Below are 26503 nucleotides of genomic sequence, written 5' to 3'. Positions count from 1 at the left end.
AATTTGTACCCCTTCTTCTGCTTTCAACAGCTGATTGTACAAATTTTAGTTCCACCTCCCCAAGATGTGCAACCCCATACCACTTTATTTCCACCTCCCATGCACAAACCAGCTTACGCCCTTGATCTACGCGTTTGTTTCGGTTTTTTTTTTTTAGAGGGGGGAAACGAATTGGCAATCTCTGGAGACAAAACTGGAACACGATGTCAAACGCATTCCCCCCCCCCTTTTTATTACCTTAGTCCATACGTCATATCATAATATTGACCGTTGTAGTTCAAAGTGAATTCGGTAAATGAACTTCAATCCACATCGCTTTAGGATGATTGATGAGGAATTGTACCACCTGTTGTGAATACTCTTTATCAGGATTACCCGATTATTCGAAGTTTTAATTATAAATAATTAGTGATAAAGTTAGGTCAAAAACAGATCTGTTAATTTAAACACACAATATCTTGCAAAAGAGGATGTTACTACTTATGACAAATATAAATAATTTTGCAACGCTGATTTAAAGGAGTTAGTGTGAGACCTTCATTATTTCCTGTTAATATCTATCAATGCAAGGAGGTATAAAGTAAATGTTTCAGGCGGCCAAAGCGTAGTAGCATTTCGTTTTAGGCGGCACATTTCCATTGGAGACGCTTCATTATATTTTATCATTTTTGCTGAAATACTCAAGGTGGATTTCTTTCTTTAGAATTCAAATTACAAGAAAATGTCTTTGTTCTTTCCCAAGTGTCACACAAGTAATCAAAATTGTAATTGGTAATGATATCCATTGTATTATATAAAGATAATAGATAACTCAGTCTTAACCAAACCATTGAAATGCATGAATTATAAATGAAAATTGTTTTTGATGATCCGTCTTGCCTTGACTAGGCAAAAAGGCTTGATATTAGAAACTAAATGAAGTTTATTATCATTCAAGTTATCAATTTCCATATCATGATGGATGGTGCAAATGAGTCAATAGAAGATTAGGCATTAATTATTAAGATTGAAAATGATATGAATACTATTATTGCGAGCTGAGCTCGTCAGTTTGTGTAAAATAGCTTTGCTCGTCAACACCGATTAACTGGTGAGTAAAGGCGATTTCAATACTTTTTAGATTAGTTCTTTATTTCAATTATAGTATTAAGACGACTATTGCACGCTTCACTTATTTCAATAGCATGCCATATTTAAAGCGAACTAGCTATTCTTGCTAATATTATTTTAAAATATGTAACAAACATTCGTTTGCCAATGTAGTTATTTTATACCTTTGCGCAGGACGATTGCAGTCAACAATTGCGTATCTATGGGGGGGGGCGGGGACTCGTGCCCAGAGCGCCACATGCAGGGGGTGGAAAGGGGAAAATGAGGAGAAAAGCAAAGGAAAAGGGGGGCTGAAAATGAAAAAAGAAAAGCAGGTGAGAAAATAGTAAGCAAAATAATAATTAATCCGCCTAAATGTCTTGTAATCTGAGATTCATTTTGCACTTTTCCAATTCAGTTCTGCAGTATCAGGAACTTTGCCTACTTGCAGAACTTAATTTTGCCAGAAAATGTGTTTATCCATTGTTTGCTGCTGCAAACTGCTTTCATAAAATATTTCTATTCAAGAGGGCGGTCGCCACTTTATTGTGTACTTTATTGCACAACAGTCAAAGACTGTCAATCGGTGTAACAGAGACTGCAAGACCGGACAATTTCACATCTAATGAAGACAGACAATTCATGTAAGTGTGACACTGACACATTTATGTATTCCGCAGTAGTAGATCAACATTTTCCTTTTAGCAAGTATATTTCATATGATTATGGCCTAAAACATGCACAATTACGTCAACGTATTCAACAGAATGATATTCCGAGGTTTTTATTCATGTTATGCTACAGTTATTCTGCTTGGATCTACAATTCTTTTAATACGTTGACATGCGTCATAAACAAATAATGCATAGTTTGCTTACGTCGTTCCAACTTTAATAATCATTGATTTATGTATCTATTCTGAAAAAACTTCCATTATATAAGTGAATATAACTCTTGGAAAAGGCCAAAAATCTAGTTAATAAGCCTATATAAGGTAAAGTTTATTCCACGTAATTTTTGCTTTCAGTCTCCAAGACAGTTCTTTTGAAATCATTCATATACATGATATACGGTTATGATAAGAGATAAAGAGATTAAAAGATACACGAAGAAATACAGTATTTCATGATTTTTAAACTGGAACACCAGGATTTAGGGCCTTTTTCATATTTCCTTTCTGATCATAAATATTACAAGAGCTTAGCGTGTACATGAACCACAGTGGCTGATATATGTATATCATATATGTATATTTAGTATGAAATGATCAAGTATGCTTCCATAGCTAACCTAATATATATATATATATATATATATATATATATATACATATATGTATATTGTGTAAAGAAATGGATGAAGAGAACAATGGTAGGCGTAGCTTAAATCAAGGTTCCCCAGAGCTATCTACCCTTTAGAAAAATTGGTGATGCCGAAAAAATGTCTCTGCCGGGAATGGAACCCGGGCCCCCAGCTTTGAACGCCGGTACCTTAACCACTAGACCACAGAGACGGGTTAGTGGCTAGGGCGAACCCGATCCGATTGACCGTCAGATAGACAGATTTTCTCTGTGGTCTAGTGGTTAAGGCACCGGCGTTCTAAGCTCGGGGCCCGGGATCGATTCCCGGCAGAGACATTTTTCGGCATCACCAATTTTTCTAAAGGGTAGATAGCTCTGGGGAACCTTGATTTAAGCTACGTTTAATATTGTTCTCTTCATCCATTTCTTTACACAATATTTAAATAAAAGAGTCGCCAAAGCTGTCGTACATGTATGTATTTATATATATATATATATATATATATATATATATGTATATACGAAAACAATATAATATTCGGTCTCGCCGACCTTCACTGCTTAACTGTGGTGGGCGGAGATGGAAATAATGCCTGGTAGTGTGCAGCTAAGTGTAAAATATACATGTATACATATATATATATATATATATATATATATATATACAGTGCGTATTAAAAAAAAACGGGACAGATTTGAAAAGTCTATGAAATTTGTGTTATGATCTCTATATTTTGGTGTCAATAGGTGGTCTGAAGTCTTATCCTTCAAATGCCATTAAAATAATATAGTTTCGTTCATGCTTGAGCGAACACGAAATGTTTTTGTCTGGGGTGAAAAAAGAGACTTGCGCCAAAATGGCATAAAATGATAAATATGATGGTCGGACTTCTTGCTGATCAGCAGACTTCCTCTTAACCTTTTCATTATTATGCGGTCAAAATTCATTTCCAAATCTTCCTATTTGCTTGAATAGATCTGTTGTTCTTTTTTAATATGTTTTCTTTTAGCTTTGAATGTTCCTTCTTTAGGCAAGAACAATGTTTTTAAACCGAAGTATGGGAGAGCGTGTTTTTTTAAATTCCTTTCATTGTGTGCTACAAAGGTTACGGTGCCTTTGTACAGTGGCATACTGATGGGTGGGGGCTCGGGGTGATCCCCCCCCCAAAAAAAAAAAAAATCATGACCAAGAAAAAAAAAGTGGAAAAGAAAATAACAGAAAACACAGAAATTGAAATATGATATCAGTTACTAAATATTATGTCAAAATCACAAAAATGATGCAGCAACTAACAGGTCGGTCTGATCGGTTTTGTTAATGTATCCCTTTCTTTCTTTTCCTCAAAACATCTGATATTACTTATACTCCGTTTACTTTTTCTCTAACCAATGGTTTGATTTAGCAAAGGAAAAACATCCACCTTGAAAAAAAAAATCTTGAGACGAATAAAGCGGTATTATCGGCCGTTTTAATTATCACATTTATTTGTTTTTCTTCTTCCTATTTTATTCGAGGAGAATATTGAACGATTCATATTTTTGTGAGAAGTTTGAATATGATATTGATAAGCATAACAATGTCAATCATTCTTTTTTTTAATGGTTTGGGCTATAAAAACACAAACGAATATGAACCGTTATTTACCTGATCTTAAGTTTATGAAGAGAGAGTTTGGCTGCAGAAGGAATGCAATTGATATGATTACAACAATTATTTTTGAATAATAATCATAATGATAATGATGATGATTCTGATGGAAATAACATTAATAATAAGAAGAAGAAGGTGAAGGAGAAGAATAATGAAAATAACAATAACAATAATGATAATAATGATTACGATAATAGTAATACTAATAATGATAATAATAATAACAATAATGAATGAATAAATAAATAATGAGTGTGATGATTGCAGTGCGATGCGAGTTGGAAATAACAGCCTTCTTTACTCATATATTTATAACGAGAACAATTTTGTGAGAATGCTAAAAAAAAGTAAAAGACCTTTCCCCCCACCCCCCCCCCCTCCCCCCAAAAAATCTCCCCCAAACCGTGCACATTTGCAGGCAGAAAAAAGCCTTGACACAAGAATACTACCATACCGGCCTGCAAAAGAACCGATCGATAGTTCATGAATATTCATAAAACAATAGCGAATGGGCGAGTAGCGTTGGGTGAGAGACATCGTACCGCTCTGTCATTGGTCAATTCTGAGCTGAATGCCTTCGCACACTCGCCTGTGCTCTGCCCATAGAAGTACGTGTATTGCTACACACAACCTTTATATCACACGTGTCTATAGGGGAAATCTTGATTCAGATCGCGGCAATATCCGAAATCAACTCTTCAAAATAATGATGCAAAAATGCCATTTTACTCAAAAAATGTCTATGTAAACCACTATTTTTTATATAACAAAATCAATTGTGAATTCCTTGCCTATATAACATCATAAAAAACACAGAATATGGTGTTGATTTTCTGGCTGTAAAATTGGTTAAACTAATAAAAGTTACTTGGGCAACTATAGCTGCCAGTGGCACTAGAGGGCTACGGGCAACTATAGCTGCCAATGGTTCTTAAAGAGAGAGAGATATATATATATATATATACACAGTATATATATTATACAGTGCGTATCAATAAAAAGTTTACACTTAGAAAAAGTCCTGGGAATTGAAAAATATACAACAGGGTGATCATATATTCTTGGGTTTAGGTCTCATCTATCAAATAAAAGCAAAAAAAATTGACAGAATGTTATACTTGAGTGAGCACTGTCCATATTTGTAAAGCTCGCCGATATCGGTTTGCGCAGAAACGCTCACTTTGATGATGTGTCTATACAGTGCGTATAAAAAAAAAGTTGACACTTAGAAAAAATCCTGTAAAATTATACATTTGTAATATCCTGATGATTTTTCCACATTTTAACATTGGTACAGATCCATTTAAGCAAATGACGATAAAACTGTCAAAAAATATTTCCGCTTGAGTGAGCACCACTTACTTATGAAAAGTTTGTGAAAAATGATTTGCGCAGAACTTTGAAATAGTTATGCGAATAAAAGTAGACCTTAATCGTGAAAAACATGTGGAATTTAGCTACTAAAATTGATTTGAAGATATCTTTTACCCTTTTAAACTTGTTTCCTTGCCCAAAACACTTTAAAGAGTGCATTGCGCCCCACCCCACTCCCCCACACACCGAGGCCATCGTGGCAATAATGCTTTACACTGAGCTGCGATTTACATGAAATGGCTTAGGCTTGATTTTCATCTTGTTAATCATTGTCAAGCTGGGAAAAAGTGTGGAGAAACAAGTATAAAATGAAAATGAAATGTAAACCCACTTTAAATGATAAAAACTTAGTGAAAAAATGCTGGAGATGTCTGATATAAACTTTTGTTTAGATTTAGTTATGTCCTCAGATCCAGCTGGCATAAAAAGAGTAGAGGTTGTGCTTACTAAGTGTTGAAATTTTAATTTGAGTGGCAAAATTGTTACAAAACGCTTGAATATATCCATTTTATTTCAATTGACTAAAAGTGCAAGGAAAATGTATGAGAAATGTTTCGCAGGGTAACTTTGATTTTGCCCTTTTCCCTTGACACAGCGTGAAAACAAGCATTTCTGCGCAAACAGATTTCTGCAAGTTTTACAAAAATGGACAGTGCTCAGTCAAGTGTAACATTCTGTCAAAACTTTTAATTTTATTGGATAGATGAGACCCAAATCCAACATTATATGTTAAAAATTTACCCACATGTCGTATATTTTTTTAATTCCCAGGGCTTTTTCAAAGTGTAAACTTTTTTTGATACGCACTGTATAGGAAAAAGGGCGAAAATAAACTGACCGTGTGGTACATTTCTCATACATTTCCTTTGTATTTTTAGCGAATTGAAATAAAACAGATATATTTTAACATTTTTAAACAACTTTGCCACCCAATTAACATTTTAACCCTAGGTAAGCACAACCTTTCTCTTTTTTGTGCCAGCTGGATCTGAGGACACAACTGAATGTAAATAAAAGTTTATCTCAGTCATCTCAAGCATTCTTTCACTAAATTTCTATCATTTGAAGTGGGACTACATTTCATATTTCATTTAATACGTGTTTCTCCTTACTTTTCCCAAGCTTGACAATGATTAACAAACCTAAAATTACGCCTAAGCCATTTCATGTGCATCACAGCTTTGTGTAAAGCAAATATCATCACGATGGCCTCGGTGTGTGAAGAGGGGGAGGGGCGCAATGGCGCTCTGTGAAGTGTTTTGGGCAAGCAAACAAGCTAAAAGGGCAAAACATACCTTCAAATCAATCTTCCTAGCTAAAGTCCATGCATTCTTCATGATTAATATCTTCTTTTATTCACATAACTATTTCCTAGCTCTGCGCAAATCATTTTTCACGAACTTTTCAAAGGTATGTGGTTCTCACTCAAGCGGAAATATTTTTTGACAGTAATATCATCATTTGCTCAAAGAGATTTGTACCAATGGTTAAATGTGGAAAAGCTTCATGATATTGCAAATATATAATTTTACAGCATTATTTCTAAGTGTAAACTTTGTTTTTATACGCACTGTATATGTATGTATACATGTATATTTTACACTTAGCTAACACTACCAGGCGTTGTTTCCATCTCCCCAACACAGTTAGGCAGTGAAGGTCGGCGAGACCGAATATTTTATTGTTTTCGTATATATATATATATATATATATATGTATGGTTAAAAGAAGAGCAACTTTCGCACTTGCCCAAGGCGCCGTTTGTTTTCTAGAAACGCGATTGGAAAAGACCCTTTCTAAATTCAGCCCACTTGAAATGTAGATTTAGGCTCGAGTTTTAAGAAAATATGACATCAAATGGGGCACTTAGGATCTTTGAGAGTAAAAAGAAATATATATAATTATTACGAAAGCTATTGGATTTCCAATTGGTCATGCAGAGGATGGGCCACTCCTCCATTTACTTCAATGCACAAAATAATTTGAATGTCATTCCCAAAGTGAAGGTGCGAAATAGCAGAAAACTACAAATTCCTGATAAAGAATATAGGCGGAAAGTGATAGATTAGTCCTCTTACTGCAGTCGCCGATTTGATATTTTCACTAGTTTTTAGTGATGTCGATCAGTATTTTTTATTAGGGGATCGCTAACACCCATATTCTTCTTGAGTAAGATAAGTGGATGCTAGAAGATCTAACAGTTTTATTTTCTAGTGTATAGGGAGGAAATTAATCATTAAGACTGAAGTTTTTAAGTACATTCATGTTAGCTTTCTTTCTTCGAAATAACTATACGATATAAAAAAAAAGTATATACAAAAATTGTATCCATAAGCCAACCACTAGAAATGAGGCAAAATATAGAGATTCCCTTAAACGAGTTAACACATTAAAACGTCAGGCCAAGAAAAATACTATCAATCCAAATTTGACGAGTACAAAAACAATGTTAATCGTACGTTGCAAGTAATGAAATTATTATTGAATAAAACTAGAAAATCTAACACCAGTTCTTTAATCTGCGATGGTGAAGTCTCTACCAACTCCCTCCAAATTGCAAACACGTTTAACAATTTCTTTGTTGAAATAGGCATAGGCACTAAGTTATCCAAGCTTTCTGCCAAATGTAATATAGATTTTAGAACATACCTACCTGAACCTAATTCTAAATCTTTGTTTTTGTCTCCTGTAAGTCAACGGGAAATATGTAATATTTCGTTTTGACAATAATAATTAATTGGATGAATGTTCTCCAAAAATTGTTCGTTATTAAATCAATTAGTGAACCATTTTGTCATATATGCAACGTATCACTTAATACTGGAGTATTTCCAGAACAACACCAAAATTGCACCGGTGTTTGAAAATGGGGAGAAAAGGAGGTCAGCAACTATAGGCCCATCTCAATTCTCTCATTTTTTTCCCAAAAATATTAGAATGAGTGATTTATAAAAGAACCTATTATTTTCTTGAAAATAGTAAATGTTTTTTTAAAATCACAATATTGTTTCCGCAGAAACATTCAACTCAAATGGCTCTTCTTGAATTAACAAATAAAATAGTTGAATCTTTTGAATATGACTCCTTTGCAATTGGAATATTATAGATTTGTCAAAAAACTTTTGACACTATTGATCATACAATCTTGTTATCTAAGTTAACTAATTATGGCATTCGTGGAATTGCACATTACCTTTTTTGTAGTTACCTTTCCAATCGTCAACAATGCACAGTATATAATAGTGATCAGTCGGACTATAAGACAATTACATGTGGGGTGCCCCGGGGTGCCCCAAAGGTCATTACTTGGTCTCCTTCTTTTTATTTTGTTTATTAATGACTGATATCGTTCATCCAAAGCTCTTTCTTTTATCATATATGCTGATGATATAGACATTATATACTCTATAAAAAAAACTTCAATTGTGTAATATTGTGAACATTGAGTTAGTAAATGTTTGTCAGTGGTTCAATGCAAATACGCTTAAAAAATAAACTATATATGAAATTCCGCTTGGCATATTGACTTTCATCATGTAGAGGTTAAAACTGAATGAAAACATTATTCCCATGGTTTGAAATAACAAGGTTTCTTGGTGTTATTGTAAATAGTAGATTAAGCTGGACATATCATATTAACGAAATTGAAAACAAAATCTTTAATAGTATTGGTATTATATATCGTTTAAGTTTTTATCTTCCAAAAAGTGTATTACGTACATTACATTGCTTTTTAATCTTGCCTTATCTTTCCTATTGTAATGTAGTTTGGGCAAACGCGTACCCAAGTCATCTTAAAAAATTATGTTCCCTCCAAAATAAAATAGCACGTATCGTTTCTGGAACTAACAATATGCCGTGTATACACGTTGATTTGTTATTTAATTCTCTCCAGCTGCTGAAACTCCGAGATATCAACACACTTCAACAATGTATCTTTTTATATAAGTCTGTTAACTCCCAACTTCCACCTAAATTCGGTGATATTTTATTACCTATTTCAACTGTCCATAATCATGATACTCGCTCTATAGAAACCAAATATAAATCAAAACACAAAAAGTTCACTTTCAGCACAATATTAGGTATACTGGACCTAAAATATGGAATGATTTTCCTGAATACATTAGAAAGTCCCTGTCGACATCCATTTTTTAAAAATTCCTGATAACTGCCTACATTTGAATCTCCTCGTTGCCATTTTGTATCATAAATGCCTGTTGTGCTATCATTTATATTCTTGTATCCTTCGAAGAACATGTAATTCATACCCGCTCTTCGTTTACTACTTGCTCGCCCCTCTAGCTCTTTTATTCTCCTCCCCGTTATTTCTTTACCTTTCCTTAGCCCTTTATTTTGGAGTGTTTGAAATAAACAGAAGATTTTACAGAAGAAAAATAAAAAAACAGATTTTACAGAAAGAAATAACCAAATCATTCTGTAAATTGTTATAACAGGAAAGATTTTTTTACAATTTTTCTACAATTTTACAGAACAGGTCTGTTTTTAAAAAGGGGAAAACAGTCTTATTACAATAAATTTATAAAGTTACATACACAAAATACAAATTTTCTGTAATTTTACACAAATGCATATAAGATTACATAGTGCAGTAAGATTACAGGTGTTCTCGAGACTCTGCTGCTGCAGGAATTTTTGGTTTTTTTAAGTATAAATTTTCTAACAGTGTGGTATTTGTTGTTGTTTAGTTGTATACTCTTACAGGCGTGTCCTAACACAAGCACCTGCTGTTTTCTTGCGTATTACGCTTTCTTCCTTGTACAGAAATTACATATTGTATTTACATTCATTTTTATACTACTATATTACTGGTCTGATTATTTTATATGAAATTGGGTGTAGCCTGTGTAATGTCAATCGGAATAAAATAGAAGTTTAATTGAATTGAATAATTTCTAAAAAGCTACAATGTGAGCGTAGCCAGCGAACAAAACTTGATTTTTTTTAAATTAAAAAATCTCAATTTTGTGAAACATTCCATTGATATGATAACTAAAAATGATATCATATTTCACCCAACTTTGTCTTTACTTGCCTGATCTCCTTTTTTGGTCAATATTGGTCATGCAGAACACTCTTTTTGGGCGGGGTCCATGGCCCCAAGCCCCGTCCCCACCTGGATTTACGACAGTGGCAGGGAGGGGTAAATATTTTAAAGACTATTGTCATGTATATGAAAAAGCTGATATATATACAATTTCACTCTGTTTCATCCGGGCCTTATTGCATAAAAGTTACCAGTTACCACTATAGTAACTTGTCTGGAATTCTTGATTTTAATTGGTCGGTGATCAGCGTGACCATGGCAGTTACCATTGGATGGCAAAGTTACCATAATAGTAACTTTTACGCAACGAGGCCCAGCTGGACCTTTTTTTCCTTTTCATTCTCCATCCATATGTCTCCAACAGTTTCTGAAAGGAATTGTTCATTCAATACCGGTAAACAAAAACAAAACCGAAATAATAAATCGATGATCATCAACATCACCATCATCATTATCATCTTCTACTTCCTCATTACCATCATGATAGTGCTTGTCGTATTATCATATTATATTGTAATGTCATAAATGTTGTACCGTAAGTAATTGACAAATAATAATACAGATCATACACCACCTATATGTCCACCTCTGATAGGATTGACACTCAATGTGACTTTATATTCATTCAGCACATCTACCTTAGTTTCTTCAGTTTATTTCCATGTTAACCAATTTGTTCCTCTTCTTACTTGAATTTTATCCGAAGACTGCATTGGAATTTCCTATTTTTATAAATTATCTACCTACCTATACATATCTATATCTACCTCTATGGCTCTCTCATGTTCTACCTATCTATCTCCCCCCCCCCTCTCTCTCTCTCTCTGTTGATTTCTTTTAAATGTATCTTTATGTAAAAGCGATAACTGTTTAATTTTTTCCCTTTCTTTCCAAAGACGATTACTGAATATCTAGTCATCAATATGTTTTATTTCTTTAAATACCTTTGTATTATAAGAAACATGAAGCTTCTACATTCAGCCTTGACTGTGGTCACGGTGATTGCCGTTATCTGTAACGTTGTCGACTCCGTTACGATATGTGCTTTCAACATCCAGGTCTTGGGAAAGACAAAGATGGGTAAACCAGATGTCGTTGAAGTCCTCACAAAGGTAATCAAAACATCCAAAATATGTTTTTCTTTTCTTTTCCCTGCGCAATCACTCTCCCCCTTCTCTTTCACTTTTCATCCTAAACTTTTTCTCTCCTTTTACCCTACTCATCTCGCCATTTTCACTTTATCCTTCTCTTTTGCTCTCTAATTTTTTAAACACACGTAAATCCTTCGAATTAGGAAAGGGGAAGGGAAATATATTAAAACATTATAAAATCATTGTGACATCTAAAATCAAACATAAAAGAATGGACGGAGCAACTACAGAAGCATTTTTTCCATGACTCATCACGACCACTAACCATTCCCTCGACTTTCTCACTCGTGTTTCTATGACTCACTGAATTATTTGATATACAAGATACCTGGAAATTATCAAGAATGGTTTGCAAGCTAAATATGAAAAATCTACTGTTTGCAAAATAAACGTTTATCGTGACTTATATAAAACCCACGTACATTGGCAACGCTTTTCAATGATTATTTCTGTATGGTATTGGCCCAAATCTTTCAAGACTCATTCCTGACCCAATATAACACCTAACAGATTTTCTTCATGACCCCAACCCAAATTCAATTTATTTTACTCCTACAGAAGAGGCGAAAATAATTCATAAATTAAAAAAGAAGCAAAGCTCAGGGCATGATGGAATTAAGAATTAGAAATGGAAAAAATGTATTATTATTGTTAAACCCTTGGCATATATCTTTAATCTATGAATGTCTACAGGTATTGTTCCTTCATCACTCAAACTATCTTGTATTATTCCTGTTTTTAAAAAGGTGACAGTACTGCGTTAGGTAATTTCCGACCAATATCACTATAGTATTAACCGGTTTGACCAAACTTTCTTGAAAAATTGATTGGCATCACGAAGTTCTTCAATATGTTTGACTTATTTTATCCATCACAATTTGGCTTTCGTAAAAATTATAATACTACACATGCTTTATTAGCAATAGTTGATAAGATTTCTAGCGGAATCGGCAATTTTGAACACATTACTGTTTGAGTGTTCCTGGACTTCTCCAAGGCTGTTGTTACCATTAATCATGAAATGTTATTATACAAACGTAAATTAGTATGGAGTCAAAAGAATGGCCTTGGAGATGTCCAGGAACTACCTAGACAATATAAAACAATTTGTCTCTGTTAAAAATACTAGCTCCGACACAAAATGGTTAATTGTGGTGTTCCGCAAGGCTCTATGTAAGACCCACTACTTTTCCTTATATGATTTTTGCAAGCCTTCCAATATTTTATCCTTTATTCTGTTGGTTGACGACTCATATATGTTTTTCCCATAAGAATCCATGCACGCAATATATTTGCCATCATGAACTGAAACAGGTTTCAGAATGGATCAAAGGCCAGTAAATTATCACTTAGTCTTAAAATATATATATATATCTATATATCTATATCTATATTATAGATGGACTTCCAGGTAATATAATTATTTTAATACAATAATATACAAAGAGTTGACAATACTAAATTTCTCGGAGTAACTATTGACAACAATCTATCCTGGAAGGAACACGTAGATCACATTTGTAAAATGATTTCGAGAAATATCGGTATCACAAAGTTAGATTTTTCTTCCCTACTCATGCCATTAAATTTTGTATTAAACTTTGATTCGCGTTAACTATGGTGTAATAACATGGGAGAAATGTTCTGACTACCTCCTGAACAGAATTCTACTCTTGCAGAAAAGGCTACATGTGCATTATTTTTCATGCAGATTTTCGTTCACATACTGATGCACTTTTCTATAAACATAATATTTTGAAAATCGGCTATTTTTATAGTTATAATCTTGGAAAACGCAAGTATACTTTAGTGAGAAATGAACTGCCAAATACTTTTATTCCATGTTTATTAAAAATGTCAATATTCAGTGTTCCAACAGCTAGAACCATCTTTCTGAATAACACGCTTATTTTATAATCAGCGCGCGATAAACCGACACATTTAAGTTTCAGTAAAGGGATAAAAAAATTCTTATCCATAAATGTAAACCGAAGATTTCCAAAGTCTCTATACCGAAGCAACTTCCTCCTCCTCTTTCTCTCTTCTTTCTTCTCTTGTCCCCTCTCCTCTCATCCTAACATGCAGTTTTTTCTTGTTGTTTTGGGTTCTAGTTGTTTGTTCTGGTGTTTTGTTTTCTGAAGTGTTTTTTGTTCATTGTTTTATGTCATGTCTTGTCCTGTCTTATCTTCCTTTGTACACTGTCTGTTTTTTCTCTCTAAAATACATCATTTTCTGTCCTGTCTTGCCTAATCTATTTTTATTTCAATTGTTTTACCTTAAGTTTGTTGATATTTTTTATACCAAGGATAATTATGATATATTGTCATGATTACATTAATTTTTCGCATAGTGTAGTATTTAAAGCACAAAAAACTTGACCCCAATAGTATTCTTGTTTTTATTCTTTTGAACCTTGTTAATTACAATTTGAATTTGATATATTTTAATCAGTTGTTTATTGTAGGGGACTCACGTAAACAAGCGATGCTTTCCATTTAGTTCCATTTTTCTATTTCTGTTGTTTATATTCTGCATTGCATTTACTTTGTTAACGTGTTTGACTTTGAAATGAAAAAGACTACAAATCAATCAATCAATCAATCGATTCCGTCCGAGTCACAAGTCGTATTATGTGAAAACGGGTTATAAGAAGAGGAAAGGGGCAAGTAATTCACGCATGTGGCCACGATTTTTAAGAAAAAAAACCCAAACAAACATGATACGTCACCTTTACTAAGCGATCAAAATGCCTAATTTCAATAGATATTTAGATCAAGTTACATTTGGGCTCATTAACTGCCGTGCTCACCCCACCTAAAATAGGCTCCTGTTATTCCTATACTTTTTCCATGGAATGAAAATGTTTGTGCTTCTACAAGAATACAAACGATGAAAAAAATATTTCAAAGGAAACAAAACATCATTTTTTTGTATCTATAACTCGATAACTACCATGTGCGATTAAACGGGTTTCCCCTTTTTTTTCACTACCCCCCTCTTCATCTCTCTCTCTCTCCCCCTCTCTCTCTCAGTCTTTAAAGATAAATATGATTCAACGGAATATTTTTGTCTCTTACTTTGTATCTAGATAATCAAACGATATGATATGGTTCTTATCCAAGAGATACGAGATGCCGATCAAGTGGCAATCTATCAATTGCTCGATGAAGTTAATTCGTAAGTATTATTACTTTGTGATTTAAAGGTCAAGGTTCCTCACACAGTCATAAAGTTTATTTTGATGTAAAGAGGAGAAACAATATCAAATATAAAAATGCATAGTTGTGACATCCCCCCCCCTCTCTTCATTTCCGTTTGCATCATGTAGGCCTATATGTAATTCCAAATAACATTTTTAATTTAACATTTTTCACAAACATGACTACCGTTTAATGGGTAATCTGCACATCAAATACCGAAGATAAAGTGATGTGTGAAGTCGTTTTTCTCATGAATTTTGCATGTGTTCCATGAACTACAAACAAAAATAAATAGGTCAATCTTGATAAGCTCTTGTGTTAGGGCATGGTAGGAACCCACCCCCCCCCCCCCCGAGATGTGCAATCGCCACACAATAAGGTATTTTAAATTGATCTGCGTCTAGTAGGTTCATCCTTTCTCAACATAACCCACGTAAAATATAAAGCGATTTTCATAAAACCCCGAACTCGTTGACGAGCGAAAAAGGGACTTCTTTTTCATCAGGGCTAATGTCAGTAAAGGGGAAGGCATGAAGCGCACCACTGAATGCAACACCAAAATTTGTCAAGTATAATTGGAGATTCCCAAGGTAAAATAACGTTCCCTCGACCTCCTTTTCAGGCTTATTTACGATGACTTAAAACACTAAGGAGCGAGTTAGTTAGCCAAGGGAACGTCATAGTTAAGGCAATCGAACAAGTATAAGTATATACAAAAATATATATATATATCTTGGGAACGAGTTGAAAAACACCACGTCTTATCACATCATATAGGGGCTCCGTGTATACAAGAGTAGCTATCAGTATCAGGCTTGTATACATCTCTTTGAAGCATTTTTCAATTCTAAAAATACTACAGATAGAGTGAAAACAAGATCTAATCGGCTCTTAAAATTCAAATTCACCTAATTTTAGGGTCTGTTGCTACAGCACCTAGAAATTGCAAAACAAAAGACCTGTACTGTAACCAATAAATAGTTAAAGGAGAATGAAACCCTTGAAACCAGCTGAATCCATATCAAAGAGAAAAATCAAAGAAACTTATTGTTGAAAGGTTGAGGAAGATTGAATGAATAATAAGAAAGTTATGAGCATTTGAATATTGAGATCACTAATGCCATGTAGTTCCTCCCATTGGCAATGCGACCAAGATCTGTGATGTCACACACGTACAACTCCCTCATTACTTTAGTACTTATTTCACTTATATTCTCACTTTTATAGAGTCTATCACAAGGTGAGGTGTTCTCTTTATGAGAGGACAAGTACAGAGGTTTCACAACATTATATCATTGATGAATCGTTTGTCATATGATTAGAATGAGCAAAAAGATATGTTTTTGGGTATATTTTCAGTGTCCAAAAGGGGAGAGTTGTTCATCTGTGACATCATAGATCTTGGTCGCATTGCCAATGGGAGGATCTCCATAGCATTAGTGATCTCGACATTCAAATGCTCATAACTCTTTTATTGCTAGTCCTATTTTACTCAAACTTTTGTTGATCTTATTCTTTGATTTTTCTGCTTTCACAAAAGCTAACTTGCTCCAAGAGTTTCATTCTCCTTTAAAAGACCAATATTGTGACAGCCCGTCTGAAGCTTTGGTAAAGGGTGAATAATGACATTTTCAGGGCTACCTAATTTAATCATGCCATCTTTTATTAGTGATTGTTTATGTGTGAAAATTTGAATTTCCACTTTTGAGATAAGCCGCTCAGTCCCTTGGTACTGTGTTTATTTTTATAATTATATAAAAAAATGATCCTTTGAAACCTTTATTTAAAATTTTAGCGTTTGGATGTCAGAAAGCTATCAGAAATTTTCAGTTTATTTTGTGCCAAAGATGTGGTTTTGTATTAAAAAATATATATACTCGGATTCCTTTATCTTGATCGGCCATCCGCTCTAAGCACCCGGTTTAAATAAATGATCTGGAAATAGTTTTAGTACCCGCTGAACCTAAAGTTTTTATTTTATTCCACATCATAACAGTTTCCGGAATAGTTTGAGGAAACACGCATTAATATAGCAACGAGCAGGAACAGTTACAGCCACCTGTAGGAGATTGCAAAAAATCACTACAAAGCCCTTTTCATGTTTTTTTAATAAGCATTGTTGTATTGATTTTTTTCCTAATAAACGTTCTCTTTTCCGCACATTGTTAAACAGAGCTTCTGGAAACCAATATGCAATGGCATTGGGCCCACGTGTGGGGAGGACTTCTAGTAAAGAGCAGTACGCGTACTTCTATAAGTAAGTTTAAGCATAATATACACACTTAAATGTTGGGCAACATACTGTCCACTGTTTTCGGTAATGTATGTTGGTAAAAAAAATGTATATTCTGGGCAATTGCTATCCAGTTTAGCAAATGTATTACCCAATTTGGACAGATTTTAACCAATAGTTGCGTGGACAGTATGTTGCCCAGGGTTGGTTAAAAGTTGGGAATTTTTTGCCCAACTATTTTAAGATTGTATGTAATTTCCTGAATTACAATTAATTCAATACAATACCATGAACTGTAGTCTAACTGGGACGGATGGATGGCCGGATAGACGAACGAGCAACCAGTAAACAGAATTCAGTTCAAAATCGATTTTATCAATCTATGATATGCATCGAACCTTATTATCCACAGGGTTTTACACACAAAATCACCGCGTTGGGCACGACTATATAATAAATTAAATAAATTAAATACTGAACTATGTATTTTTATTGATTGTGTTTTTTTCCCTCTTGTTTGTATATTTTTCAATATATATATTAGTTTTTCCATCTCTTTGACAATATTCCTATTGCATTTTCATTGGTGAATTCTATACAAGCCATACCTTGGCTTTAAGTATACTCCATTTTCCAATCAAATATTGAGCATTTCTTTGGTGTTAAGATTTTTTGTCTTCTTCTTCTTTCTTTTATGTTAATATGTTGTGTTTTCATAACACTTCACCTTTATATCTTTTTAAACCTAATATTTTACATATATTATATTATCATTTTTTAATTGATTAAGAAATAGTCTACCAAATTAAAATTCCTCAACAGAGGGTACGGAACGGTTTAGAAAGTGGGGAGGGGGCTGACCATGCTAAAAAATACCACACAATCAGGTGGCCATTTTACGTTTTTATACCCCCCCCCCCCCCCATTCCGCGGCCCCTGCACAATGTGACATATCATTTTGATGTTGCTTATGATGTTTGACCAACAGGCACAGTGAATTCCAAGTCAAGGGAAGTTTCACATACGAAGAACCAAACGACGAGTTCGAGAGGGAACCTTACGTGGTCAACTTCAAGAGCTTGAAATCACTAAGTAAATCGCATCCTAACTCTTGATTGTGTAAGGGGATATGCGAGCCTGAGGATGTATGGGGTGAGTGTGGGTGAATATGAGGGTGCGTGAGTGTGCATGTGACAAACAACAGCTTGTTCTTTTGATAATTTTTGCAATGTCAGGGCGCCGCCACAAGGCAGGGTAAACTGTCCCTTAGAATTTTGAGAGAGAGGAAATGGAAAAACGAAGAAGAAAGGGAACAAAGAACGGAGAAGAGTATACATTATTGAGCGATATGTTTGTGTAACTTTATGATACCCGTATGATTCTATTATATTGTTTAGGTTGTCTTTCCCTCCTATTTTTGGGCCACCCGGACTCTAAATATGTCAATAACGATGATAATATACGGAAGCTTTAAAGTGCCATCGACTTGTATAGAGATGGCGAGATTATTTATTTCGCCAAGACAAAAGTTATGTCAACTTGGCGAGGTATTATATCTTGCCAAGTCGACATACGAAAAGGTGAATGTCAACTTGGCAAGATACTTATCTCGCTAAGTCATCAGAATAATGTTATTTTGTTGACAAGTCGACGGCACTTTAAAGCTTCCGTAATAATAGCAATAACGATATATCATTTTACCTGTTTCTATCGCTTTTCAGGTGTCTCTGACTTTACGGTTATTGGACTTCATGCTAAACCAGACGATGCTGTAAATGAGATTGATTCACTTCCCGCTGTATACGAAGAAGCTGCTAAAAAATATGGCACTGACGTGAGTTTGTCATTGATTGATCAAAGAAATATGATACAGGGTGGACCAAGGATTTCACAATGGGGAAGGGGCACGACACATTAGTTGATAAAGAGTCTATAACTATACTGTATAGAAAGGGCCGGGCAATTCTCCTCAAAGAGGCGTATACTTTGGGAGTGCTTCATCAACATTTTTGTCCTACAAGTTGTCAGATCTCACAACTTCCTTTGATTCTTATTGGCTGAGAGGCACTGTTACTATGGTAATTGTCAGATGAAACAGGACTTGTCGGAAACTACGTCCGACACATCCTTTCATGAAACGTTCCCCTGATGTGCCAACTCGCGACCAGGGAGTGACATTGCTTCTTGTAGATCCGTGCATGAAGAAAAAACAATGAATAAATCAAAAGGCAAATCTGAAACTGTATATCTTACATTATATTCTCACCTCATTTCTTTAATTTTTTCGTCAAAAGGAATAAAAAACAACTGTTTGTTCAGGGAACGAACTCATCTCTTACAGAAAAGAATTCAAGAAATGCTGAGAACAAACCCATAAAAAAATATCCCTTTTAAGTTCCCTGTACACCCGGTTGGTGTTTCATAAAGCTGTTCGTAAGATACGAATGACTTTACACACGACTGGTAACCCTTTCTCATGCCAAGTGATGTATCCCTATGTAATTGAGTTAGGACCCAAGATCATGTTCCAGTCGTGCGTAAGGTTGTGCGTAACTTTACGAATAGCTTTATGAAACACCCACCAGGACAGTTACCCATAGACAACAGTACATACCCCCTATGAGACAACCTCCCTACACACCCGGACAGTTACCCCGAGACAATTCCACCCTAAGACAACCTTCCTGCACACCCGGACAATTACCCCGAGACAATTCCACCATAAACAACCCCCCTACACACCCAGACAGTTACCCCGAGACAATGCCACCCTAAGACAACCTCCCTACACACCCGGACAGTTACCCCGAGACAATTCCAACCTAAGAAAACCTCCCTACACACCCGGGCAGTTACCCCGAGACAATTCCACCATAAGAAAACCTCCCTACACACCCGGACAGTTACCCCGAGACAACTCCACCCTATGGCAACCTCCCTACACACCCGGATATTTACACTGAGACAATTCTACCCTAAGACAACCTCCCTACACACCCGGACAGTTACACCGACACAATTACACCCTAAGACAACCTCCCTACACACCTGGACAGTTACCCCGAGTCAATTACACCCTAAGACAACCTCCTACACACCCGGACAGTTACTCCGAGACAATTCCACCCTAAGACAACCTCCCTACACACCCGGATAGTTACACCGAGACAATTCTACCCTAAGATAACCTCCCTACACACCCGGACAGTTACCCCGAGACAATTCCACCCTAATACAACCTCCCTACACAATATAAAATTCAGTTTGTACATTTATAGTACAGTACAAAATCATGATTTCTCTTCGCGCTCCGCGCGGGAAATGATTCCATCTATCATTGCAATTTTTGTTAAGGTAGGCCCTACATTACGCAGGAATCTCATAATAATAGGCATAAAATTATTTTCTGCCAATGAATAAACTGGAACATGGCAAACCCCTTTTCCATTGGCGGATCCAGGTGAGTTATGTATATCTCTAAATTAATTCTAACAAACTACTTTAAAAAAAACCTTTTCATGACAGTTGATCAAAAGTTTCGGCTCGAGATTTGCGCTTGCATCGATTGTTATATTAACCCATGCATCCTATCCATAGTTATAAAAGTGTTTAAAATTTCCAGCTTTCAGGCCTTAATATCAACAAATTTCGCGCTCTCATCAGGCTTACTAGAATGATAAATAATATAATAATATATCCACGAATTCATAATAATGAAATTGTCCCTTTTTTCAGATTGGAATATGAACAAATTTCATCTCGAGCTTTGGAAAAGGAATAGGAAGATATTCATCATTTTCATATATGATGACATTATGTCTTTAAACTATCCCGGTCATAAATACATGTAGATCAAAATAACACTATATATCAGCTCGCGCCTCGCGCTCGCACCATTTATTATTGCAATCCATATCCACTTCACAATGTCCCTACACAGTGCTTGAAAAAGTGTATAACTTATGCCTTCTTCAGATCGGAATATCATTTTTCAGCTCGCGCTTCGCGCTCGCATATATATACATATATCTAGACTTCAAGCTATAAACTTGTTAAACCATTATGGATCTTGATCAATTTGTACAGGCCTCCATCATCATGGGCGATTTGAATGCTGATTGTAGCTATGTTGGTCAGAATGACTGGGATGACATCAGTCTTTGGACAGACAATAAATTTGATTGGCTTATTTCGGATAATGCCGACACCACGGTCTCATCTACTAACTGTGCATATGACAGGTAGGAATGGCATGCCTGACACGATGCCGAGTTTTTTTTTAAGGTTCAATATGTAGGACTTTATTATAACACTCCAATGTTATAGTGATCATTGTATCATTTAATTTCACTGAAATTTTCCGGCGGTCAAATTTAGCGCAACTTCTCGCTATGATCTTTTTCTTTGTAAACAGAGGTACGGTTATACACAAATGTTGTTTCAAAATGCTTTATACAAACATTGTAACCAAACATTTCCACCCCATTCAAGGCCTGACAATTTATTTTAAATGATCATGTTAGATCACATCACACAACATGTGTTTTATAATATTTCATATAAGGAATTCGAATTTGAAAATGAATAGTAGACTTTTAAAGATAAATGCAAGATTTCAAATGAAAATTTTGCCCAAAGGATGAGATTCAATTCAATATTATATAGTAAAGAATTATAAAATGTCTGCTATTTCTGCTATTTCCTGCTCGGTGTTCTTGATATCTGCTTACATTGCTGAATCCATCCATTATCCATTGTCGGATGTGCCATAAGTGAAACGCTATATGTTACTCATCAAAGGTCCACCCACAAAACATTTTATTCTCTTCTCATGGGGCATTTTGGGGGACTTCTTTCGCAGGGAAACAGAGTATACTTGATCCTAGTAACTGATATATTTCTTTTTGTTTCATCCACTTGAAATTTATCTAAGCCGAAGATATTGAAGATTCATAATTGTTTTGTAAGATTTTCTATTTCATCCATTGTGATCAAATGAGTTCTGATATTCATGTATACCCAACAGATAAAAGATTTTACCCGGGGGGGGGGGGGCACTTCCATTGACGTGTGGATACCAGGCGCGACCATGGGGTTCCGAAAAGTACCATAAACAAGTATTTTCCATATTCTGAAAATGCACCTCTTGACAAGTATTGGCGTGTGAAACCCTACCCTTATAACAAGTATTGGAAACAAAAACGGTACCCATAATTCCTTGAATTTACCCCCTAAACAAGTACATCGATATTTTCATTACAATATGGCACGGCCGTCGGCTTTACCTTTACTTACACTGGGTTTATTAGTACCGCCCACCTCCTACACCTCACTCAAATCGGACTCTTAATATTTATATTCAAATACTAGAGTAATATTCACAGAGCAAAATGCTGAAAATTTCATCAAAATCGGATAACAAATAACGAAGTTATTGAATTTTTAAGTTTATCAATATTTTGTGAAAACAGTCATATGCATATCGTCATGAATATTTATCAGGTGGGCTGATGATGTCACATCCCCATTTTCCTTTTTGTAATGTAATACATAAAATCATAAATGTTTCATTATTTCATTCATGTGTAAATGATGTGTCTCCAATATGATGAAATAAGTTGCGGCAATAAATAACAAGTGCACTTTATTAGTTGTCAATCCAATTGTTTTAGTTCTTGGTAGAAAAAAAATTGAATAAACCTAATTTTATATAATAAAATACAAAAGAACAAGAGGGGATATAACATCATCAGCATGATCAGCCCACCTAATGCATATTCATAAAGACATGCCTAGAACTGTTTCACCGGAATAATGCAAATCTTTAAATTCAATAACTTCGTTATTTGTCATCCGATCTTGATAAAATTTTCAGCATTTTGCTTTGTAAATTTTACTCTATTTATTGAGATATAAATATCTCCAGCATGGATCATCCCTTTAACACATAGTGTTGGGGCAACAGTACATCCTTTATAAAGCATTTTAGTCTCGCATACCCTCGCAAATTCGACCGTAAACACGTAGCTTTGCTAGCGAAATGAAATATATAGGCTACCCCCTTTCCAGTATTTTATTGTTTTTGACACCCTTGTTACTTTACGTACGTAACGTGCCCAATCTTGAAAAAGAGACTTTTTTACGCAATCATTTTTGGTCGCGCCTGGTATTCATCCACTCGTCAATGGAAGTGGTCCACCTGGGTACCCCCCTCGATGATTCATAGATAATTGGACTGCTATGAGAGGCATGGTTGTTTCAAAAGGCTCGAAGGACCGCAACGCGACTAGATTCTTCCAATAATGTGTTATTTTGTTAATACTACTCAATAAAATATTGGGGATAGAACAAGCAGAAGTCAAGAATCGTCATATCCGTTACGCGCACTCGGGCAATAAGCATGATAAGCCCGTAAATGCGCGAGTTGTCTTGAAATTTTCATTTAAATCCATATATTACTCTTTATGATCAAATCGCGCTAATTTCCATGGTATCCGCAATCACCGCACTAAAGCAACATTTTGCACGCAATGAAATGGGGATCTCAGCCAAATTTAACTATGCCCGTTGTTATGGGGCGGGTCCAGGGGCAATGGGCAGAAATCTTGTGAACTATGCCCGTTGCCCTGGGTAACCAACTTAGTTTATTGTTCTGGAGGCATGGTCAAATACATGACCTCACTTTTGAACAATGAGAGGGATGGATTATTCGATATTCTTAAAGAGAGGTTTATAAAAATATATATCATATTCAATTCCATTACTATTTCAATCACAATAGGATCGTACTTGCTGGTATCGACGAGGGTGACAGAAGTTCCGGGTTCGTCTTCAACTTCCAGTCATATTATCGGCTCACTCAGGAAGAGGTACAGAACTTTTTTTTTTCAATTATCCCATTATTGCATCCCTTGAAAGTCAAGTCTACCTCCACAAACAAGTTGATTTAAATAGAATAGATATAGAGAAAAAAATTGAATAAATGTAATTGTGACATCATGATTTTTTTTTCATAGATGAGTTCCTTCGATTCAATCAAAATGTCCAAAAGTATCATCATTGTAATGATAGTGGTGGGATCACAAAAAGCACAAGATAATGGCTCATTCAAAACGGCCCCTGAAAGAAAGAAAGAAAGAAAGAGAGAGAGAAATAGAAAGAAAGAAAAAAGAAAGAAAAGAGAAAGAAAGAATCAACATGAAACAGAAAGGGAAGTATCGTTTTGTCAGGCAATTGTTATACCATAGAGCTATAGCTCTATGGTTATACTATCCTTAAATTAAGGACTCCGATATGATCAGTTTATAAAGATAAATTGCAATCATGATGTTAAAAAATCAACCAAGCTCTTGATTATTTTGAATGACATGAAATGAAATGAAAATGTCTGCAACTGCATGTTACATAATGCAAAATAAATACTGCCATTTCAGTGTTTGCTCATTCGCATACCGCTTGGTGTAAACTGTTTTGTAAAAATTATAATATATATTATTTTTTTACTTGTCATTTTTTCAGCAAACCAATACCCTTTCTTTATAAATCATTCCCAAGCCCCTGCCAATTTTGATGATCTTTTCAGTATCATTTTTTCATTTTTTATTCAAATCATGTGGTTCTGATAGACATGAATCGGTGATAACGGCAGTTAATAATTATCATGATTATAATGCAATGTACGCGGGCGTTTTCTTATCGTGCTTATTGTATATGCGTGAAATTTCATGAGAATCCACTAAAAAGCATAATGGAAGAAATATATATATATATATACAACCCATAGGCCTATAACTATTTGTTATAATTCGTCTTTCGTCAACATTTGTCTTTTTAGGTATAGGCCTACGATGGTCTTCGTCAGTTTAAATTGTTAAAGGGATGGTCCGGGCTGGAAATATTTTTATCTCAATGATTAGAGTAAATTTCACAGAGCAAAATGCTGAAAATTTGATCAAAATCGGATCACAAATAGCAAAGTTATTGAATTTTAAAGATTTGCATTATTCCGGTGAAACAGTTCTAGGCATGTCTTTATGAATATTCATCAGGTGGGCTGATGATGTCATATCCCCACTTGTTCTTTTGTATTTTATCATACGAAATTAGGTTTATTCAAAAAATTTCTACCAAGAACTAAAACAAATGGATTGGCAACTGATTAAGTGCATTAATTATTTATTGCTGCAACTTATTTCACCATAATAGAGAAACATCTTTTAAATAATTATGCATGAAAAAAAGAAACATTTATGATTTCATGTAATGACATAACAAAAAAGGAAAAAGGGAATGTGACATCATCAGCCCACTTAATGAATATTCATGATGATTTGTATACAACTGTTTTCACAAAATATTGAGAAACTTCAAAATTCAATAACTTCGTTATTTGTTATCCAATTTTGATGAAATTTTCAACATTTTGCTTTGTGAATTTTACTCTAATTTATTTAGATATGAATATTTTCAGCCCGGACCATCCCTTTAAGTATTTTAATGTTTTCATTATTTCTAACATCCAGTGTGACTTTACCAGTATGAATATGGTAACACACACACCCGCACACACACACACACCCTCACACACGCATATATATATATACATATATATATATACATATATATATATTCGTAGATAGTACGTTTTTTATTTGGTGACTGACAACGTCGATAACAATATAATGATACTTAGTCAAACCGACCCCTACCACACCCTCTCTCTATTTCTCTTTCTCTCTCCCTAAACACACACTTACAGGCGAAGGATGTCAGCGATCATTATCCTGTTTATTTCGATCTCTACTGATACCACTTTATACGTTTGGACAGATTCATTGATAATGGATAACTCTAATAATTCAACTTTTTATCAGCTATAAACTTAATCGTAAACACAATTAATGGAGTGAATATAATAATCGCTAGATTTATGCAAGATTATGTTAATAATTAAATAAGGAGGAGGAAGAGGATGAAGAAGAGGGTGAGGAAAACGATGGTTGGTGATAATGATGATAAAATACAGTCTTGTAGTAATGATAGCAATGATGATATTCATAAAATAATGATAGCAAGAAGAATTATATCAGAAATTTTAAATCATCGATCATCACCATTATAGTGATTATCATAATTTTGTCGTTCCTTCCTCATGATTGTGGATAAATATGTTAGTAAATTCAAATGAAATAAAAACAAATGAATTGAAATCAGAGACCAACTATTTGCTTACATGTACCACTCATCATAATACCTTTAGTAAGGCATACGACAATATTTCGTGCTATTATACCAAGCCGTGTAAAATAATGGCTACAGTGAATGACTATCCCCAAGAGGTTCATAATAATGAATATTCACCTAAAGTATGTTTAAATATTAATTATACGTGTAATCGATAATTTAAAAAGTGATTAAATTCCAATCTGTGCAACAT

At 34.7% G+C, this 26503-nt stretch overlaps 1 protein-coding gene across 3 annotated transcripts; it reads left to right on the top strand.

The window, feature by feature from the left end:
- Positions 1–1048: 1048 nt before the first annotated feature.
- LOC129257187 (deoxyribonuclease-1-like) lies at positions 1049–26503 on the top strand. 3 transcript variants are annotated; one of them, XM_064097880.1, is made up of 10 exons: positions 1049–1090; positions 10507–10579; positions 11442–11595; positions 14723–14811; positions 17008–17091; positions 18056–18159; positions 18789–18901; positions 21154–21308; positions 23849–23936; positions 25826–26503. In XM_064097880.1, the coding sequence occupies exons 2-10, from the start codon at positions 10530–10532 to the stop codon at positions 25871–25873; spliced, it is 885 nt and encodes a 294-aa protein (XP_063953950.1). In that variant the 5' UTR covers positions 1049–1090; positions 10507–10529; the 3' UTR covers positions 25874–26503. The 3 variants fall into 3 exon arrangements, with proteins under 3 accessions (XP_063953950.1, XP_054751437.2, XP_063953951.1); XM_054895462.2 differs by lacking the exons at positions 1049–1090; positions 10507–10579 and adding an exon at positions 1633–1733; XM_064097881.1 differs by lacking the exons at positions 1049–1090; positions 10507–10579 and adding an exon at positions 6367–6421.

This window comes from Lytechinus pictus, chromosome 3 (genome assembly GCF_037042905.1).
Source record: "Lytechinus pictus isolate F3 Inbred chromosome 3, Lp3.0, whole genome shotgun sequence".
NCBI classification, from domain to species: domain Eukaryota; kingdom Metazoa; phylum Echinodermata; class Echinoidea; order Temnopleuroida; family Toxopneustidae; genus Lytechinus; species Lytechinus pictus.
The sequence above is the reverse complement of the archived record's forward strand: the minus strand, read 5'-3'. Positions and strand labels throughout refer to the sequence as shown.

What these genes read in the sequence shown, in the direction of transcription:
- LOC129257187 (XM_064097880.1), top strand. Translation starts at nt 10,530, where the DNA reads ATGGCCCCAAGCCCCGTCCCCACCTGGATTTACGACAGTGGCAGGGAG. An exon ending in CAAGAGCTTGAAATCACTAA is followed by an intron (nt 18,160 to 18,788) that starts GTAAATCGCATC and finishes ATCGCTTTTCAG; the next exon opens with GTGTCTCTGACTTTACGGTT. An exon ending in ACTAACTGTGCATATGACAG is followed by an intron (nt 21,309 to 23,848) that starts GTAGGAATGGCA and finishes CAATCACAATAG; the next exon opens with GATCGTACTTGCTGGTATCG.